Source organism: Oryza sativa, chromosome 3 (genome assembly GCF_034140825.1).
Source record: "Oryza sativa Japonica Group chromosome 3, ASM3414082v1".
NCBI classification, from domain to species: domain Eukaryota; kingdom Viridiplantae; phylum Streptophyta; class Magnoliopsida; order Poales; family Poaceae; genus Oryza; species Oryza sativa.
The window spans coordinates 3,708,206-3,724,193 of NC_089037.1; the positions used below are offsets into that span (position 1 = coordinate 3,708,206).

Here is a 15,988-nt window from a genome sequence, read left to right on the forward strand (position 1 = left end):
TTTCCTTAGTCAACTTTTTTAAGTTTAACCAAGTTTATATTAAAAATCTAGAACATCAAATTAGTTTTATTAAAATGAACATTTAATATATTTTAATAATATGTTGTTTTATGTTAGCAATGTTGCTATATTTTTCTACAAACTTGATCAAACTTTAAAAAATTGACTAGGACAAAAGTCAAAACGATTTATAGTATAAAATGGAGGGAGTATTTACAGTATGCTGCTTGATAATTACTGTATTCCTTTTGAAGTAAGAAGATTTAGGTAGGTGCTAAAATTGATAATAGAAGAACTTGCATTGAACCCATAATTCCAAAATGGATGAACTAAAATACTTTTCTTCAATAAAAAAGGAGATCCGCTGGACGAAATCAAGAAAACAAAGAATCTAATGTGAAAATTACACCATAACATGGTCAAAAGAAAAAAAAAAGGAAATTACACCCATAGCTACTTACCAGCATACTTCTTTTTTCCCACAGAAACCAGGGACTGGTTTCCCATCAACCTTCCAAGGTTGACATTGCTACAGAGGTTACAACTAGGACATCTTTTGAGTTTTTCCACCCTTCCACTTATAGATCTTCCACTTACACCATAAGTTGACTACCCCTCGATGGCTCGAAGGGTATAATGTATATATAGTCGTGCAATGTCGGTGGCATCTTTGTGTCCGACACCATGACCTGATATTTTTCGCAGAGCTTGTCGCTTGTTGGGTCGACGTGTCGTTTAAGTCATGGTATTTGTCACGCAATGCATATCCTTTTATGCTCTTGCTCTTTTTCGGCTACAAGGATTGTGTTTTCAAATTAATTAATGCAAAAATCTAGATATAATATAAATTTTTTTGCAAGGGAAATTACTAAATAAACAAAACAGCACATTCTTAAAATCGTTTTATCCCACTGAAGAGTTGTATTTAGATTTAGAAGACTTCTTTCTTGAGTGAATAGTGGAGATACTCCTTTGCTATAGATTATAATTATAGGGGAATAATTACAATAGAGGGCATGGGGAGTAGAGAAAACAAAAAAAAACTGTTAAACTGTAAATGGATTCTCGATTGAGGAATTTAAGATACACAATTGTCTCCAATATAAAAATAAACCATAATATTTGGGCTGTGAATTTATTGTATAATAGAAAAATCAAGGACACATGGCTAATGGTTGCTAAGAAAAAAAATTGCAAATATTCTATAGGTTCTCAGAGAGAAAAGGGAAATCATTCAATTTGATTGACTCCAATTACAAAGAATTTCTTTTAGTGTCTTAGAAACATATTTAATGATATGCAGTTTGGAAAAAAAATAGAAAATAAATACCGGGCACTATGTTTAATTAAAAGGTAAAAAAAAATTTACTACTTGGGGTGTGGATTTACATTGTATTCCTGCACATAAGAAGTTTCAAATTCAACAGATACAATTTTAATATTGAACTCTGTCCACTATACAGCAATGCAGTACACCGTGCATCTGATAAAAACAGTGATATGCTTTATTATTCATGGTTCTCTTTCTTCTGGGGAGAACTGGAAGATCCACCTTTTGGCAAAACAATTCACAGCTTTCATAATACAATTGGCTGCTACAGAGCAATGGCAACTGAGCGTAAGTGCGTAACACTTTAACAAAATTAATAAAGCTCAAAACAATTAATATTCTGCAGGCATATTGCACAGGCCAGTATTGGCTTCAGAATACACAGAAATTGTAACAAAGCAAACTGCTTTTGTTCTTACCCAAGAATAACCATTATATTCTGTAAAATAATATGGGTAATTTGGCCATTTCTTTGCAAAGGCAAACATGCAATTTCGCACAGTTCAGATCCTTGTCCACAATTTGTTTTGATCATTGCAATCCCTTCTTGCAGAACCATCAACTTATGCTTATTTACAACCATACAGGCATCGATGACAGCATCACTCTTTTGTCGCTCATGTAGCTTTTTTCACTTGCACAAACACAGTGCCATACTCCCATTGTACAAATGATGTGCAAACTGATGTTTGGATGGATTGAAGATGTTTCACATATTTATAGCCACGATCCACGACTCATTACCTTGTTTATATAATTGAGTTCAGGAAAGGGTTGCATCTGTACTAAAAAGGATATCAGAAGATAACACAATGGAGGATATGTATAACCACAAGCCATGGCTGCACATCTTGTTGTTACAAATTGTTCACCTTTATGTAGCTTATGCAGCTTGGGCTGATGTTTATCTGCTTGACTAGAAATCCAAACAATAGCCTGTGATGCAACCTCTCTGAGTCTGACAAGATTAGACCCATTTCATTAATATATCATCATAAGTACTAGAATTCACTATTCAGGATAGCTTGTTGTTCTTCGCGCACATACATCTGCATCATTTTCTTTCCCATTTCCCATATGTGATATTCAGTTTCTGATCCAGAACAGAGCTTCACAACTGATATCCTCAACCAATGAATCCTTTTCTTTCAGAATGTGATCTCGACTGTCCAAAAGACTGAATTATATCCTTCACACTGCCATCTACAAACGTTTGACCTGCTTCTTTGTTGACACCACTGTCATCCATTAACTTTCTCATTTTCTCTGACCCAAACCATTCTCCAACAGATGCATAGATGTTTGAGAGGAGAACATAATCACCGCTTTCATCATTCCTTGCCTTTAGCAGTTGCCTATTTGCATGTTTAGCCAGTTCGATCTCACCATGAACCCTACAAGCCGAAAGTAGTGTTCTCCAAATGACAGAATTAGGCTCACATTTCATCGTATCAATGAACTCAAATGCTTCTTTTAGTAGCCCAGCACGACCCAGCATGTCCACCATGCAACCGTAGTGCTTGATATTGGGTTCAACCCTGTACTTATGCTGCATCAAGTTGAAGAATTCACGTCCCTTGTCAACCATCCCGCCGTGGCTGCAGGCGATAAGGACAGCAACAAAGGTGATCTCATCTGGCCTGACCTTCCCCTTCAGCATCTTCTCAAACATATCTATGGATTCCAGGACATGCCCATGCAGTGCCAGTCCTCCTACAATTGAGTTCCAAGTTGAGACGTCCTTGTCTCGCATTGACCAGAACACCTCATGTGCACTTTTCATGCTCCCACATTTTGCATACATGTCAATCAGTGCATTTCCTAGAACAACTGGAAACCCATTTCTTGAAAACATATCTGAAAGAGAGGAATGCAGCCTCTGGCCAACGTCCAGATCACCAGAGTCAGCACAAGCTGACAGCAAGCTGAGCATTGTGACAATATCTGGCTTTTCACCCATGCGCTGCATCTGCTCAAACAACTCCAGTGCATGCAAATGCGAGCCACATCTCACATACCCAGAAATCATCACGTTCCAGGACACGACATCTCGCTCGGGTACCTGGTCGAATAGCTCCCTTGCCAATGCCATATCTCCCCGCTTCGCATACGCGGTGATCATCACATTCCAGGACACGAGGTCCTTCACAGGACATTCGTCGAACAGGTCCCGTGCAGCACCAATGTCCCCTCGCCTTGCACACCCCGTGATCATCGCCGACCAAGCCACGGCATCCTCACGAGCTCTGCCATCGAACAGAGCAGCCGCAATGCCCAAATTCCCGCAGCTCGCGTGCATGCCAATGAGCGCGTTCTTGACGAACGCGTCGGACTCGCAGCCAGCCTTCACAACGTGGGCGTGCACCTGAACCCCGGTGTCCCCCGCGCCCATGGCGGTGCAAGCGCGGAGCACGAACGGGAACGTGAGCTTGTCGGGCCTCACGCCGCCGCCGCCGCCGCGCCGCAGCATGCGCGTGTACAGGGAGACAGCGTCCCGGGGCGCGGCCGTGTGGGCGGCGCCGCGGATGAGGGTGTTGTACATGAAGCGGTCCGGGCGGGGTATTTGGTCGAACACGAGGTAGGCGTGCGCGATGGCGCCGCGGACCGCGACGGCGGAGGCGAAAAGGAGCTCGCGGAGCTCGGAGGGATCGGAGAGGAAGCCCCGGAGCGCCATCACCGCGTGCATCTGCTTGATGTGTCGCAGGCTCCGGCACCGCCGCCACGCCGGCGGCTGCCGCCGCTGCGTCCCCGACTTCCGCAACATCTCAGAGTCTCAGTCCACTAGCCTTGTCCACGTCGCCAATGTTTAAATCCAGTCCCATTTTAAACGCATACTAATTGAACAGTTCTCCATATTTTTTCTCAAACATTCATGTAAAGTTTTGCAAACATGGTGTCATGGTACATTCAAATTCAAACCAGATTACAGGTTTAAAAATGTGCAAACATGGTGATACGGCCTTGTCCACGTCGCCAATGTTTAAATCCAGTCCCACCATTTGTAGCGTAGAATGGAACAGCTTTCGATAAAATTTCTCAACCATTTAGATGAAATTCGCACCGTTTCAAGCAGGGTCTAGGACCAACAAATCCTAGAATCAAACATGGTACATTCAAATTTCAAATTCAAACCAGATTACATAGGCTTATTTACTACTCCGGTAAGCGATACGGGCGGCGGCGGCGCGGCTGCCGGCGAGCGGCGGCGGGGGTCAGACGGAGGTGGAGACGCGGACCTTGAGGCCGTGAGCCATGGAGAGGATGGTCATCATCCGGTACTTGACGGGGTGGTCCTCGACGAGGTCGAAGGTGTAGAAGCGGAAGAGGATGGCGAGCGCCATCTTCATCTGGAGGTAGGCGGAGTCCTTGCCGAGGCAGATCCGCGGCCCGGCCTGGAACGCGGTGAACTTGAACGGCGACGCGTTCCGGAACGCGCCGCCGTCGCCGCTGAGCCACCGCTCCGGCCGGAAGCTCGCCGCGTCGGGGCCCCAGTTGTACTCCATCCTCCCCATGGAGTAGGGCACGTACGTCACCATCCCGCCGGCGCGCACCTTGGTGCCGTCGGGGAGCACGTCGTCCTCCACGATCCCCTTGGGGTCCTGCGGCACCGCCGGGTAGAGGCGGAGCGTCTCCGTCACGCACGCGTGCAGGTACACCAGCTTCCCCACCGCGTCGTAGCTCAGCAGCGACGCGAACTGCGCCACGCGCGCCGCGAACGACGCCTCGCCGGCGGCGTCGGCGAGCGCGACGCCCTCCTCGCGCGCGCGCTCATCCTCGAACGCGGCCAGCTCGCGCCGGAGCTTGTCGGCGACGGCCGGGTGCGTCATCGCCATGTACGTGAACCACGACAGCGTCGTCGCCGTCGTGTCACGCCCGGCGATCACGAAGTTGAGCACCACGTCGCGGAGGCTCTTGTCGTCCCCGAAGCTGCCGCCCCCCTCGTCGCCGCCGGCCTCCCCGAGCTCGATGAACCGCGACAGTATGTCGTGCTTGATCTGCTCGCCATTACAAATCAACGATATCAAGAAACAAAACCTTTTCCGATCTGATCATCACCATTACCATGTCAGTTCAGTTCTACTGATTCTTTGAGCAAGAGAGGAAGGATCACCTTCTCTTGCTTGCCGCTGGCTCGAGCCTGCAAGATCTCAGCCTTGCGGCGGCGGATCACGCTGTAGGTGAAGTCATCAACCAGCTTCATGCTCTGCTCGAGGAGAGCCTCTGATCCGACGTGCAAGAACTTCTTCAGACGCCACAGAGGATCGATGAACCGCAGCGTGACGATGATGTTGGCAGCGTCGAATGCCTGGGCAAAGCTGTTCTCCGGGAGATCAGGTGACAGCGTCCCGATCTCAACCCCAAACCCGACCTTGCAGATCGAGTCCAGTGTCATCCTCATGAACAATTCCTGAATTTTGGTTAGTTCTTGCATCAGAATTCTGAACAATTTGGTTTCTCAAGAAATGTTTAGGTATTAGGCAAGGAATTCAGTTGGTTACCTGCATGTCTACAACTCTGCCGGCCTTGCATGCTTGGCTCAGAATGCTTGATAGCTTCAGGGAGTACTCCCTGAACACCACAGTGCTGAAGTCTCTCAAGTTCTTGGAGGCAAACTCGAAGCTCGCCGTCTTCCTTTGCTTCCTCCACATCTCGCCGTCGGCATTGAATATGCCATCACCGAGCAGCACATCCATGTAAGACCTGTACACTTCACCCTGCATATTTTCAGACATTTTTTGTGTCAGTGTTAGTACTGTGCAAGGCACATTTTACAGTACACTGAAGATCCTATGGTTCTTTTACCTTGGGGTAATTGGTGAAGTTGGTCTTCAGGACATGCTCGACGTTCACCGGGTCGGCAATGTAGGTGTAGGAGGTGAAAGGCATGTCGACGGTCACCGTCCTGTCCTTCGACAAGTACTCGACAAGCCAGTCATGCATCCTGTGGTAGTTCTTCAGTTGCTCCACTGTCGCGCCGATGATTGGCCATGATCTTGGCCCTTTCTGGTTCCTCAGGCTCCACTTGTGGACCAAGATCCATGAGAGGACAACAAGGAAGATAGCTATGAGCTTGTGGATTCCTGCTACTGGGAAGAATGATGTCACTGGCATTGCATGAGCTTCCTCCATGGGGCTCTTCATGAAGGGTTCAGTCTACAAGAGATGCTATGTAGCATTTTGGATGGCATAGTTAGGTGATATATTGGGCACTGATGCTACCAACCTTGAGACAATCTTTGTGTGACCAAGAATTAAGATTGTCTCATTCATATGGTGTCCCTAACCTAACACCCTTAGGAGTTGGATCTTAGCTTTAGTTTTCTTTTTGTGATCTGTCCACCTAGAAAAGAATCGTTACTCATGTAAACACAAAATGAATGCTACAGTATTTTTTTCCCCTGCTCAGCCAAGTTCGTTGTTTTGTTCAGATAACTGAAGCGTTTGCAGCGACTAAAGGTATGCCACCTTCTAATATCAGAACCATATCCATCTGAATTCTGTTAAATTGTCACCAACTGAAACCAGGCTTACCATTTTCTGTCGATATTGTCTAGTCTTTGATGACAACTAAAATGAAATGGGGTATCCTCAAAAGAAATATAAATTGTGAACCCAAAGTAGTTGGTTTCTACTTCACCTGAATTCTACTTCATCTGAATAGGCTATTTTAATGAAGAGAAAATCCAAGAAATGCCATTTACAAACACCCAAATCCAAGAAATGCTATCGACGAGTACGAGTTCCATAAAATGCTATTGTAGAAGCGATTTTGTCCCAGAAATCAGTTGCCATCTAGTTAAAACATTCTCACATAAACAAGCAATATAAAATACTATTGCCAAGATATATCCAATACTTTGCATCTCTAAAGCTTCTAGTTATTGACAACTAATTTCTTTTCCAGTCAATACAAATAAGCCATCTATCAAAGATTTGAGAAATTGCAGGGCACAATTCTACAGAAAATTAAAGAACATCACTTGAAAAGGAAGATTTTTTCTATAGAACTTATCCTTTGTGATGTAACAACAAATACTCGAATGAATTGAGAAATAACCAATGTCAACACTGAAACAAGTCTGAAACCAAGATCAGAAGAGCATGAAAATAGTGCTCTTATGGATTGACCTTGATTCTTGCCCACACTCTTATTACAACCTTCGAGCAAACCGGAGCATTTGCTGAATAAATCTCTCATCTGTTACTGAAGATACTAGGTAACTAAATAAACAATCAATCAAGAGTATCAAAACCTACAGGCTTTTGTTACTGTCAGCATCCAATGTAAGTCTGAAGAGAGCTCTCATTGCCTGCCTCTTCACTACCCTGCCATAGGTAGCCCTCCCAATCCTCACCACCTTGTCTTCCACCTCGAGCCGATTGCCGCAGCCGTTGCCATTGTCGGCACCCCTCAGCATTGCCCTCAGCACGCTCTCGTTCCCGCCGATTGCGCCGGCGACGCTCTCTGCGACGGCGGCCTCACCGGGGACGCGCCTCCCCCACTTCCTCACCAGCTTGTCGGAGTCGAACAGCGCGGAGTACGCGCTCCAGAACGACGCGCGCAAGAACGCCTTCCTCCTCTCCTTCACCATGGACTTTCTCATCCTCTCCTCCAGCCTCACCACCAGTGCTCCCATGTCTCCTCCTCGGCCATTGACCAATTCGTTCTCAAGTTTTGTGAGTTCTTGCCCAACAATGGCGTCGCTGGCTTCGAACCTGCACCGATCGCATTGGCATTCGAGGCCCCACGCTCTCGCTGCCTCCCTGCGCTTGCTCGCCGGGGTGAGCACGTCGAAGTAGGCGAATGTGATCTCCTCCCCGGCTTTGATGTCCCTTGACGCGTGGACAATGGCGTGGTCGCCGACGTGGGTGCGCCGGGCGTTGGGGTGGCACGAGTGGTTGATGAACGCCGGCAAGATCCACAGCCCGACGCCGCAGTTGACGACGCCATTGCTGCCGAGCAGATTGGCGGATGGCGCTGCGTCCTCGGTCAAGCAATTGACGTCGAGCACTTTCAAGATCTTGTCCACATCAAGAGATGCCTTCGGCGCCATGGCCGTGCCGTCATCGAGCTCCTCCGTTTCTTGCTTGAAATGTGCCATGTCCGGGATGGGGAGCTCGTCTTCTGGCTCCTCGCCGGTGGAGAGAGTGTAGATGAGAGATGCCGTCCTCGGGCACTTCTCGGCGGCGTCGAGCACCTTGTCGACGAGGTCCTTCCACACCACCATCTTCTCGCCGCTATCGGCGGCGTCCGGAATTACTCCCCTTCCGATCGCCACCGCCTTGGAGATCACCAGGTTAGCTCCCGCCTCGATGTTCTTCACCGCGAACACCCCTCGGCCGCCGTGCGCGGACCGGCGCACCTCCACCGCCCCGACGTGCTCCGCGAGGTCTGGGCACTTCCCGGAGAACCCGGCGAGCACCCACTCCGACAGATCCACCGCGCCGCTCCTCGCCTGCGCGTCCAGGCGCTTACACTGCTCGACCATCTCCCGGACCTCGTCGGTGCCGCTCACGGCGAGCGCCGCGCGGAAGCACTCGGCGGCGCGCGAGTACCGGCCGAGGCCGCGCAGGACGGCGCCCTTGGACAGCAACGCCCCGGGGTGCGCCGGGTCGGCCGCCAGCGCGGCGTCGCAGTCGGCGAGCGCGCCGGGGGCGTCGCCGAGGCGGGCGCGGGCGTCGGCGCGGTGGGCGAGGGTGGAGCAGAGGACGCGGCGGTCTTTGCAGGCGGCGGCGGCGTCGAACGCCTCGATGATGAGGGAGCACACGGCGATGTACTCCGTCCAGTTCTCCTTGAGCAGCAGCTGCGTCGCGCGGCTGCGCAGCTGCTGCAGCGAGTCGTCGTCGAGGCCGGGCGTCGCCATGGCTGGGCGGCGGCGTGAGATTTGGCTGGGGAGTGGTGGTGGTGCGCCGCGGGGCGGCAATGTCGGAGGTGTTTGTTTGGCTCGGTTTCGAAAGCTCGCGGCTTTACAGCGTAACGGTCGGATCTGATTTCTGAATAGTTTTTCGAACGAAACAATTCTGAATTTTTTAAACTCACTGGAGTGAATGCAGTAGCAACGGCTATGAGCTGTCACACACTCACAGTAGTACTCCGTAATATAGACGTCATAATGGTCATCTTGTAAAAAACAAATACTCCGTATGTAGGTTATATTGGAGTGAAAAAATATGTATTGGTCATCTTGTACAATGCAATGGACTTGTGCTCGGTAGAGAAGAAGTGATGAATGAAATAAATCTAGGGCTTGAGACCGGGTGACTCTCTCTCTCTCGAACCCTCCCTCGCCTGCTACAGTAAAATTCCCCTTTCTCGACCCCTCTTCCTCCTCGATTCCGGCGGCCTTGTCGCCGGTGACGGGAGGGAGAGGGGTCGTCCCCCTCCCCTAGTTTAGTATAGTAGTCGGGCTAGTCTCGTTAGGTCGGGTTTTTCCCGTTTCTCGTTTCTATGGCGATGGAAGTTGAAGACGGTGGCGGTGGCGCGATTGAGGCCGGTGACGGTGGAGGCGACAAGGTTGGCGACGGCGGCGGCGCGGATCCGGTTCGCGGCGGCGGCGGCGGCGCGGATCCAGTCTGCGGCGACGGCGGTGGCGCGGACCAGCTCCGCGGCAACGGCGGCGGCTCGAACGCGGCCCGTGGTGACGGCGGCGCGGATCCAGTCCGCGGCAGCGCCGGCGGCTGGGACGCTGCCCGTGGCGACGGCGGCGGCGCGGATCCAGTCCGCGGCAGCGCCGGCGGCTCGGACGCTGCCCGTGGCGACGGCGGCGGCGCGGATCCAGTCCGCGGCAGCGCCGGCGGCTCGGACGCTGCCCGTGGCGACGGCGGTGGCGCGGATCCTGTCCGCGGCGGCGCCGGCGGCTCGGACGCTGCCTGTGGCGTCTGCGGCGGCGCGGATCCAGTCCGCAGCGGCGGCAGCGGCTCGGTCGCGGCCCGTGGTGACGGCGGCGTCGCCGATCCAGTCTGTAGCGGCGGCGATGGTGCGGACGTGGCCTGCGGCGACAGTGGCGGCGCGAGGGCTGTCTCCCACGTCGTTGCTTCCAGTTGTGTCGTTGTTTCATGGTGCAGGCCATCTCTTTCTCAGCCATCTCCATCATCTCAGCAGGACAGAAGCTGATTTGCAGCCATTCAAGTGCTTCTTCCTTGAAGGTTGGCTGTTCTTCGGATTCATCTATCCTGTTGTTCCCTAACAGAAGAAACCATGTTGGGTTTGTCATTCGGGTTGAGCTCGGACCACCTGATGAGCCCCGTGGGGATCCTTTGCTGAGTCCGGTGACGCACACACCAAAATCTACGGCTCAGCATCAAACCTCGGTCTTGTGCCGTTTCCGTGGAGGCAGCCGATGGGGATTAACGGTTTGTCAAGCGGACTGCACATCTTTTGAGGCCCAGGGTAGCAGTCGTCGCGGCTTCGCCGCAGATCCCTGTCGACTTGCTCCTTTTTCTGTTCTGATGTTAGGTTATTTCAGGAAGGTTGCTTTCGTAGTTCAGTTAACTCTCCTTTCTTAAGGATGGCTCTTTTGCTTGGATATGTAATGGGGTTTATTCCCTAGATCTGTTCCTGCTTAATAAAGTTGATGTGTTTTCAAAAAAAAAAAAATAATAAATCTAGGGACTATTGCGGTTTGCTTGGGAATGGCAAAGTATGAATATATAAACTTATTACTATAAAATCAAAAGAAAATGATTTATAAGATTTTATACAACCTTACATACAAGTAGTAGTAACCAGGAAGAAAAATAGGAGAACATCAAGGGGTAATATTTTTCAATACAGTCATTTTGCCTTCACAGTTCATGTAATATTCCCCCTGGCCTTTGATTTTCCATTTACCATTGATGAGTAATGGTAATAAAAACGCATAGACCAGACTGCATTTTGCCAAATCTTACTTTGAATTTGCAGGAACCTAGGCACTCACAGTTCAGAGAGTTTCTGAGCTTTGGCTTTGTGTTAATGAATTGCTGTTTTTCCTATATTTGAAAAGGGAGCTGCTATATACCGGTATCCCGTTGGGATACTGTCCCAACGGGATCGCTCCCTGTCCACCTCCCTCAGACGCTAGAGAACGAAGGTCACTATGGGAGCAGCGTAGATGAGGTTGACGTCGGCGGCGCGGACGCGGCTGCCGGCGACGAGCTCTAGCGTGGAGGACGCGGCCACCGGCGAGCTCCGGCATGGAGCTGGTCGCATGGACGGCGGAGGATCCTGCGTGGTGACAGAGACGGCGCCGGCGACGAGCTCCGGCGTGGGGCGTGGACGGCGGAGGATCCTGCGTGGTGATGGCGGTGGCACCGGCGACGAGCTTCGGCGTGGAGGACGCAGCCACCGGCTGAGGCGTGGACGATGGACGTGGTCGCCGGTGTCGAGGTCCCGGCGGAGGACGCGGTCGCCGGCGACGAGCTCTGATGTGGACCATGGACGGGGGAGGATGCGGCTGCCGGCAACGAGGTTCGGGTTCAGTGTGGAGCGTGGACGGGGGAGGACGCGGCCGTCGGCGACGATACCTCGACGCCCAACTCCTGTATCTAGTAGGTATCATATGATACCTCGCAAGTATCACCCCGATACATCGTAGAAATCACGCGATACCTGATAGGTATCACATGATACCTCGCGAGTATCGCCTGATACATGATAGGAATCGTCTGATACCTGATACGCGGTAGAATCACATGATACCTGGTAGGTATCACTCGATACCGGCTAGGTATCAGGACCTGATACCTCGCAAGTATCACGCTCTACGTGGTAAGAATCGCATGATACTTGATAGGTATCATCTGATATCTCGCAAGTAATCACCTGATACGTGGTAAGAATCGCATGATACCTGATAGGTATCATCTGATACCTCATAAGTATGATACGTGGTAGGAATCGCCTGATACTTGATGGTTATACCTGATGCATGTTAGGATACTTGCGAGGTATCAGGTATCTATAAGGTATTAGGCGATTCCTATCACGTATTATGTGATACTTGTAAGGTATCAGGTGATACCTGTAAGGTATCATACGATTCTTACCACATATAGGTAATACTTACGAGGTATCAAGTGATACCTGTGAGGTATCAAGTGATACTTGAGTATGGTCATGTTAAACCTAGGAGGTATCATGTCCCCCTTAGTATCATGTTCAGTCTCACCAGGTTTCATAAGTGATACTTTGGAAGGATCATGTGATACCTGGGAGGTATCATGATCCTCATTTGTATCATGTCTGCTATCATCAGGTTTCACAGATGATACCCTAGGAGGATCTGCACGACCCTACTTAGGTATCATGTCTGGTAACACAATCGTATGAATTTCATAGATGATACTTTAGTAGGATCGTATGATACCTGTGAAGTATCACATGATCCTACCCAGGTATCATGATACATGATCCTCAAAAGTATCATTATGTGTGATACTTGTGAAGTATCACATGATCCTATCTAGTATCATGTCTAGTACAGTGGTTTCATGCAAGTTTCACAGATGATACTTGAGTAGGATCATGTGAAACCTGGGAGGTATAAGGAGGTAGGATCAATTGGAGTATAAGGAGTACATCATCCTCCTGAGGCCGCGGCCGGACGCCGCCACCGTCGGCATGGACGATGACGACACGTAGCAGAGATAGTACTTACCCTTCCTCCCCGGCAACACCATCGCCGACGGCAAGCCGTGGCTGGTCTGCTCGTACAATCACGCCGTTGACGGCTTCACCGCTGTCGCCGTGTCAAAGAAGCCCAGCTCCGACGCTGCTTCCAGGACGGCATCGCTTGCTTGTATTGCTGGTTTAAGCAGGAAGGAGGATGTCAACCTTGCGGATCCGGCCATGGCGATGACGCGCTGCGCGCAGCGGCGAGAGCACCCGAGGCGGAGCTGCTGCGGATGCGCCGGGGTAGCGGCGACGGCGACGCGCCGCCTGCGCGGTGGAGGTCAGCGAGGTAGGAGGACGCGAGGGACGACGTCGCCGCCATTCTCTCTCCAAGCCAATCCCTTCGTCTCGCGCTGCAGCGGTGGATGACGCGGTGGACGAAAGGGGATCCTGTCCCGTTCCGATGGGATCCCGTTGTTTAGCATTCCTTTCCGTATTGAGGTTCGAAGACGTATAGTTGCACTCTCCGCTTTCAGGTTCCAGTCTCGCGCCATCCTATCCACCCGATTAAAACTGGACGGTCAGATCAGCAAGTCCTTCCGCTCTCTAGCCTTGCACTCCCGCCCTAACCCTTCTTCCCCGTAACCCCACGGGAAGGCGATCCATGGCGGCGGCGGCGGGTTGGCTCCGGCGAGCGGCAGCGGCGGCGGCGGCGCCTCGCCTGCCTTCAGGCCTTCCTATACTACCTACTCCCCCTCCAGCCCCTCTCACAGAGGCCCAATCGTTCGTGCTCCCGGGCATAGGCACCGCCGTCGCCGGCGGCATGGACCTCATGGCCGTTCCCAAGAAAAAGGTATCCTAGCTTCTCCCCCCACTGTATCTCGTGGTTTTTGGTTTGTTACCTTCATAGTCATGGTCTGGTCGTGGGTCGATGGTGCGGTATGGCGCACCACTGCACCGTGCCCGGTGGAGTGCACTCTAGGTGTTCGTCGGATTGCCTGGAGAGTAGAAAGGTATTATGACCTATGGAATAATGGAAATGTCCTAACGGTGGAACACGGGGTGATAGTGCACACAGAAGATTGCCTCTTTTTTTCTCGATCCATTGCTTGGTAGGTTAGTGATAGATGTTTTGTGTTTTGAGCCCATTCCATTTGGAGCATAATGTCAGCGAGGTGTGGTCTTAGGGGTATGCTTGTTTAAGCTATCTTTGCAACTATGGCAAACAATATAGTTCTCATGAAATTCAGTTCCACTTATAACTGTGACGAAGGCTGAGTTTGTTCTTTCAATGTCTAAAAAGCTCTTTAATTGTAGAGTGTATACTGAAAGATGTTGCCAAGACTAGTGGTAAGTTTTCACTTTTGTTTGTAATTAGCAATGCACAAGTTGTTTGTTATGTGAGTGGATTTGGCAGATGAGTCAATACATGTGTAACTCATCATGATGATATGCAAATGTGATAACTCAGGAAAAATCAGAAAACAAAGATAACCGAGCAAGTAGTCAGAAAATGTCTGGTTAAAGGCATAAATTTCTTGTCACATTTGATATTTGAGCATTTGCAGTTATCTATATGTAAATAGTGATAGTCTTGCGGTGAGATCAACTAATTCTAACTACTAGCATAGTTACTTTTGAATATGTACTTTTTATGTGCTCTGTTGAAGCATGTGCTTCATCTCATTGCCTCAGCAGCTTCAGCTGCTTTTTGAGATTTGAGAATTATTATTTGTTTGTTTCATGTTCCATGATTGTTGCTTCTTGAATGTTGCAGGTCTCAAAATACAAGAAGGGTTTGAGGAATGGACCGAAAGCATTGAAGCCGGTTCCAGTGATTGTCCGTTGCAGGTAAATTTGAAGCTGAAAACAACATGCTTGTTAGTTATTCTGATTTGTTCTGCTATGTCTAAAGACAACTTAGTATTAGTAAATATCATTTTTTTATGTAACAGCATACTTTATTCTGATTGTTTCACTACTCATGTGGACAATTATTAGACTGTTCAGATTGTTGTCTAGCGATACCCTCACTCTTTACAATCTAGAATGCAATAGTATCAATAGCCACCAACTTAGGTTTTAGTGGAGCCCAAAGTGCAGACACAGAAAACATGCTATGTGATCTAGCATCACAAATGCTGTAGAACAACATTTTGGCGTGCATCAGTTCTTCCCAGATGATTCAGAAATTGCGCGACTCATTTCAGTTTCCGGATTTGTCATCCTTTGCTCATTGTTGTTTTTTGTTCCATGAAATTTATTTACATAATTGTTCTGGAGTACCTTTCCATTGTGCTGACGCTGAAAATTGTTCATCTTGAATGGCATGTTGCAAAGTTTATATAACCTGGTATCCTTTTTGTGCCTGTCAGGTGCTGTGGCCGAGTGAAGCTGCCCCACTTCTACTGCTGTAGCGGAGAAAAAGGGAACCCCGGCGACTCAAGCTCATAAACCTGTTCTGTTTCTCCCCAAGTTCAGTCTGCACTCAGCACATCAAGCAATGTCTGAACACTATTCCACCATGAACGTTTTCAGATCTCATTTTGTGTTCGGCCGCTGTTCTGTTTTCAAGCTTTTTAATCAGTGTACACACTTTAAACCCAGCTTGGATTTCAAAACTCCCCTTGTCAAAAACTCAAATGCCACTCGTGACATGAATGGATGCATTCTGTCTGAGACAAGAACCAAATGTGTGCATGTGCCTTGCTAGAAGAAAGAAATAAAGGGCCTCATCTTTTTTTTGCTTATGCTTATGTTTATCAGCTAAAATTTAAATTTTCAACCTTAAATTTGGAGTTGATTTTGGGGTTTTTTAATCAAAGTTTATTTTTCAGCCCTTGTTTTTAGATAGCTAAGAACACGTATATAAAACAATTAAAGTTGTATTCACGAATTATTTTTCGTTTGCCAATATGCCGTTTCGCTTATTCCCTGGTAGAGCCGAAAAGTGTAACAATCCAGCAGCACGGACAGGGGCGAAGCTAGCATCAAAATAAGAGGGGTGCACTACCATTGAGAATCTAGAAAATTTCAGCACATAACTGCACATTCTAGTATTTTTA

At 49.1% G+C, this 15,988-nt stretch overlaps 4 protein-coding genes across 4 annotated transcripts; 1 reads left to right on the forward strand and 3 right to left on the reverse strand.

Moving 5' to 3' along the window:
- Positions 1-1,567: 1,567 nt before the first annotated feature.
- LOC107277327 (pentatricopeptide repeat-containing protein At5g15300) lies at positions 1,568-4,125 on the reverse strand. The gene has a single exon (XM_015776102.3). It carries the CDS (start codon positions 4,092-4,094, stop codon positions 2,457-2,459), a length of 1,638 nt encoding a protein of 545 aa, XP_015631588.1. The 5' UTR covers positions 4,095-4,125; the 3' UTR covers positions 1,568-2,456.
- Positions 4,126-4,373: 248 nt separating this feature from the next.
- On the reverse strand, positions 4,374-6,731 carry LOC4331756 (cytochrome P450 704B1). Its single transcript, XM_015773809.3, has 4 exons — positions 6,134-6,731; positions 5,830-6,045; positions 5,442-5,738; positions 4,374-5,325 (listed from the first exon to the last, which is right to left on the reverse strand). Exons 1-4 carry the CDS (start codon positions 6,470-6,472, stop codon positions 4,543-4,545), a joined length of 1,635 nt encoding a protein of 544 aa, XP_015629295.1. The 5' UTR covers positions 6,473-6,731; the 3' UTR covers positions 4,374-4,542.
- Positions 6,732-7,311: 580 nt separating this feature from the next.
- On the reverse strand, positions 7,312-9,331 carry LOC4331757 (methyltransferase FGSG_00040). The gene has a single exon (XM_015774526.3). The coding sequence runs from the start codon at positions 9,193-9,195 to the stop codon at positions 7,585-7,587; it is 1,611 nt and encodes a 536-aa protein (XP_015630012.1). The 5' UTR covers positions 9,196-9,331; the 3' UTR covers positions 7,312-7,584.
- Positions 9,332-13,524: 4,193 nt separating this feature from the next.
- Positions 13,525-15,673, forward strand: LOC4331759 (uncharacterized). The gene is made up of 3 exons (XM_015775254.3): positions 13,525-13,776; positions 14,701-14,774; positions 15,299-15,673. The coding sequence occupies exons 1-3, from the start codon at positions 13,588-13,590 to the stop codon at positions 15,375-15,377; spliced, it is 342 nt and encodes a 113-aa protein (XP_015630740.1). The 5' UTR covers positions 13,525-13,587; the 3' UTR covers positions 15,378-15,673.
- Positions 15,674-15,988: the final 315 nt, after the last annotated feature.